Source organism: Ursus americanus, chromosome 14, assembly GCF_024610735.1.
Source record: "Ursus americanus isolate L20-20 chromosome 14, mUrsAme1.1.p, whole genome shotgun sequence".
NCBI lineage: Eukaryota > Metazoa > Chordata > Mammalia > Carnivora > Ursidae > Ursus > Ursus americanus.
This window is the reverse complement of record NC_142140.1, coordinates 32,666,115-32,671,168: the sequence shown is the minus strand read 5'-3', so window position 1 is coordinate 32,671,168 and position 5,054 is coordinate 32,666,115. Positions and strand designations below refer to the sequence as shown.

The 5,054-nt window shown below is 37.3% G+C and overlaps 1 protein-coding gene across 1 annotated transcript; it reads right to left on the bottom strand.

The window, feature by feature from the left end:
- Window positions 1-362: 362 nt before the first annotated feature.
- HESX1 (HESX homeobox 1) lies at window positions 363-2,545 on the bottom strand. Its single transcript, XM_045807131.2, has 4 exons — window positions 2,282-2,545; window positions 1,488-1,687; window positions 1,099-1,200; window positions 363-1,002 (listed from the first exon to the last, which is right to left on the bottom strand). Exons 1-4 carry the CDS (start codon window positions 2,502-2,504, stop codon window positions 904-906), a joined length of 624 nt encoding a protein of 207 aa, XP_045663087.2. The 5' UTR covers window positions 2,505-2,545; the 3' UTR covers window positions 363-903.
- Window positions 2,546-5,054: the final 2,509 nt, after the last annotated feature.

The window sequence follows — 5,054 nt, the reverse complement described above, 5'->3', positions numbered from 1 at the left end:
CTTACCTGTTCCCATTTTAACTGGCAGGTACAATGGCAAAAGCAAGGAAAATACATAGTTCTTGTCCCAAAAAAGTACGCTGATGATTCGCAGCAACTATGTCACAGCACGTACAAAGGGCAGGTCACTTACCCTACCTTCTGCGTCAATGATTTATTGTAATAACAAAATATGCACTTGATCGGAAATCACTAAACTAGAAATAGATACAAGCCAGATGATCATTATTACTGCAATGACTGGAAGTAAAGCACAACATTAAATAACTAGGAAAATATTTTAAAAATTTGCATTTATTTGCAGTTTGAATCTTTTTGCAATATAATACCAGGAGAATGAATATGACAGTTGATGTCTTTCTAGCTCTACTGTGCCATAATGATTTTGCTTAAACAAAACAAAACAACAACTTGAAACTGGCATGCTAGAAGGATTTGTATTGATGGCGAGAAATTTTCACTGCTTTATGCCGGAAATCAAGAGAAACTAATAATTATGTTTCAAAATGCACTTGAAGAAAAGTAATTGAAACAGATCATATCTTCGTGCCATTCTTCAAATTATTACTTGAATTATTTTGTAAATGGAATCCAGCTTATGGAATCACCCAGTCATGAGTTTGCTGATTTTAGAGAACTAATTAATTAAGTTAAATTTGCTCACTTAAAAAATAGCTGGCTTTTTCTGAAAATTTTATTAAAATATATAGGAAAGGCCTTTATTGTAACTAAAAGTGCCCAAGTATAATAGGTACCGTGTTATAACAGTAAATATTTACAACATATTTTAGGAAAAAAATGACAACAGATTAAATGCAGAAAAGAAAACACCACATTTTTAACACTTGATATTTCTATTGATTCTTCATGTCCTGTAAGATCATCTCATGTGTTAATTTTCTATCTATTCCAGGAGATTTGTGTTGAAATTTTTTTTTGCCATTAGGAACTGTGATTCTCTATGGGACCTTTTCAGCTTTGCACGCCGATTTTGGAACCAGATCTAAAATTAAGGAAAAACAAAGTAGATCTCAGAAACATTATTTTATTATTCTTAACATTTCAATCATCACAAGTAACAACTAAATTTGAAAATTACCTGGATTCTGTCTTCCTCCAGATTCAATTTTCGAGCTAAGTCTTCTCTGATATCAATGCCAGGATAGCAGTTAACTCTAAAGACATTTTCCAACACTTCAATCTAAGAATAAGGAAATAGTTATATAAAATGTTGATATTTGGTATGTTATCATAAAATGGACTTTAATCTATATAGCAAAATAATTGCATTTAGATCTTAGGCAATTAATGTATGCCTTTTGAAAAAACGACTATCCAGAAACTGTTTAAAAAAACAACAATTCCATATAGTCTATTATTTCATTAACAAAGCTTCCAAACTGAGATCCCAAAGTGATTGGGCTTTCGCTCAATAGGGTGTCAGTTAAAGCCTTTATATTATCATCACTGGTTGAAAAAACTTCCCACCTGGTTTTGAGTAAAAGCAGTTCTGGGTCTCCGGCCTCTATACCAACTCAGCTCTCTTTTCAAAGACAGTCTTTCTGAGGCTGAAAAGTAATTTTCGCATTTCAAAAATCTTTCTTCTGGCATTGGGTGATCCACAGTACAAGGGAATGAGATCCCATTAGGAAGGCTCGGGATATGCACACATAGGTTAACATCTTTCCCTAAAAACAGAAAAATAATTAGAAAACCCATGCAATGAAGAAATATATTAGTTCCTGAGACTAAAACAAAACAAAACAAACGAACGACAGAAAAATAAACTCCATTTTAGGTGTCCAATCCTGTATTTCACAAAGTTCTAGAAGAAGTAATACCAGGAACTTGTCTTTAATTTTCCTAGTGGAATTCTTCGGGGTTTCACAAGAGAACTGACTTCTCATCAACCAAAAACTCAAAAGCTAACAAAAATAAAGATGCTGCCTTGGTGCTAGAGAACATTTTGGTCTCTGAATGTCATTTATTTTTCAGCGAAAACACAGAATATCTGATGTGTCGGATAAAAGAGACCTAGTGAAATAAATGCAGGTTCTTGGCATTTCCTGGGAATGAACTTTATACCCACTTGGATCTAATGCTGATATTCTTTTTATTTCCTATAAAACTCAGCTGGAGGCATTAAAAGTCCCCAATACTTCAGTTACATAATTCGATGAAATTGCTGTTTTTCTCTACCTCTGTGTAGCATGGAATAAAGGCCAAAATAAACACTGCCGATGAAAATAATAAAGAATTTAAAAAACCAAGTCGTGGCGTACCTGAGGAGCCGCAGGGGTCTGCCCAGGGCCTGTGGGGTTTCATTGAAGGAACACAGTCTTTCTTCTGGTCCAATCCTAAAATGCTCTCAATTGAAAAGGAGCAGGGCGAGGGTTTGCTCTCCCCAAGCCGAGCACCTTCCGGAAGACTGGGGGCCATCCTCGAGTGGGCTGCACAGAAGGACAGCTCTGGCCTCTCCCTGCCTCTTGGCTGGCTCTGCCCCATGTGTACAGGGCTGGGATCTTCCTGCAGTTCACCTTACAGCTCCGCAGACAAGGGGGCTGGATTTAGAACGTCACTAATTAAAATCCTGTCTTAGAAAGTTTTAGCATGTCAATGAACACTCGCCCAGCCAGCAGCTTGAGGAGTTAATTGTTTATTTGTTTGCAAGTAATTAGCAACTAATGGCTACACCAGGGGGGCCACCTACAGGGACAAAAAGTGTTATCTCTCCTAAGCAGAACACAGACTTAACTTTCTCGAAAGAAGTGATGCACAAACTAGCACTCCTCTTTTATTTGAAATCATTAATGTATAAAATCATGCCTTTTATTCTGAAGTTTATACTTTCATGGACTCCAGTTACCAAAACATACAGGCTAGATAGGAGAGCAGTCAAGTAATAAATAATCTAATTTAAGTGAATTTTCTTCCAAGGAAATTGGAAAAAATAATAATCTCTTAATGCTATTAACGGTAATTCCGATGAAAATGCCTGTTTTTCATATGCATATGTAATAGTGAATGTTGTCAGTGAAAACACAATAGTATTTGGAGTGCAGCATACTGGAAAAGGTTGGCCATGTTATTAACACTGAGTGTAATTGTCTTCCAAGTGCCTGGATTAATTCATAAGAAACAGTTGCACCAAGTATTTTAAATAATTAATGAGCTAATTCCATTCTTTCAGCTTTTCTTTTAAATGAGAGAGATACAAGTCTATATGAAGATCAGATGTAACCACCACCAAGCAACTTAAACGCATGACTCTTCAAACTAAAGGGAAGAATTTCTCTTCCTACCACAGTTGTTTCAAAGACAAGAACATGATTTACCGTATTCTTGAAAGAAGGCTTTCCCTCTGTTGATTTTTTGAGGGGCTGGGAAGTTTTCACGAAGACAATAAGATTTGTGAAAAATAACCAGGAACAGAATATTTTCATTTCCTCACCCTAGGAAAACTTGAAAGTCGGAGAGAAAGATAGCTGCTAACTGGGGAAATTTAGAAGTAGACTCTCCCTCAGAACGTGTGACACTTTTCATTGCTCTTGTTCTCTGCCGCCCCCTTTTCCCAGTACCTTCTTGATGATAAATTTAGGAGCTCAACTTTATCCAGTATTTAAACAACTACCAGATTTTTCTTCCGGGAAGAGGAAAAGTAGTCTCCACTTACAGAGGAAATAGCTTCTACAGGGTGGGGCTCAGCTTCATCTGCTTTTGTCCTATCATGATGTCACAAATAGGAGCTAAGTTCCTCCTTAAGCAACCTCTGGAATGAACAAAGGATTCACCTACAAAACAACAACGGGTGCACAGAAGGATGGGTGTGTAAATATCGGTGTAAAGCCATTCTGAGAATGAGCAAACTAGTACATATTTATGCCTCAGGGAGGTTTTGCCTCTGGTGTCTTGGAATGCAGACTGTGCGAAGGAGGGGGTGACCCTACCCTGGGAAGATTTGGAGGAAAAGTGAGAATTCAAGACCTTCCCAGATCCCTTTCTCTCTTTGAGATTTTCATTCATTCATTCATTCATTCATTCATTCATTCATTCATTCCACTATTGGTTGAACATCTACTCAGTACCAGAAATAACGGAATAGGATCCTTGCCTTTATGAAACTCAAAATGGTATGGGGCGAGGTGGGGGTGTGGAGTAAACAATAATTATAACAGTAATTATAAGTGAGTAAATTATCTCATACGTTCACTGGTGATAAGAATGGGGAAAAAAAGGAAATAGGTGAGCCAGGTAAGCTGGCTTATCAGTGCAGGAGGTGGAGATCCTGAGATCCTTACCCCCACAGATCAGTGGCACAGGGGGCTTCGAGGCGCAGGGGGCAATGATGCTACGGCGCATGCCGACGCAATTCCAGCCCCCAATTTCTTCTTGATCAGAAAGGACATTCCAATAGCTTTACTCTGTCTGAGTTGACTTTATCTGGACTTACATAATACCATTATATACATGGATGGTAGATGAAAACAAAAGGGAGGAAAGAATTTCTCTACAAATGTCGGGAAACATTTTCTCATATATTCATTCAACAAAATTTTATAGAGCACTTACTCTGTGCCAGACACCATGCTAGTGCTAGATCTCAGTAACGAACAAGGTGATTTCAGAGAGTGATAAACTCACTGAGAGGGATAAACAAAATGTCAACCTCTCCCATTTACTACCTTTTGCCTTACTGCATTACATATCTGTTTATTATGTTTGTTTTCTCTTGTCTGTTTCCTATCTCTAGGATAATGTCTGCTTTTTTAATAATAATTTTTTATTACGTTATGTTAGTCACCATACAGTACATCCCTAGTTTTTGATGTAGTGTTCCATGTAGGATAATGTCTGTTTTGTTCACTCCCTAGCATCCAAACACAGTGGTTGGCTCGTACTGGGTGAAAGAATCTTATTGTTTCTTTTTGCATTCCTTCAAGTGAAGTTGGGAATTTATTTCTTTATATGTTTATTGGCCAGTATGTGTTCCATCTTTTGTGGATTGATGGTTTATGTCTGTCTTAGCCTGTTCAGGCTGCTCTGACAATATACCAC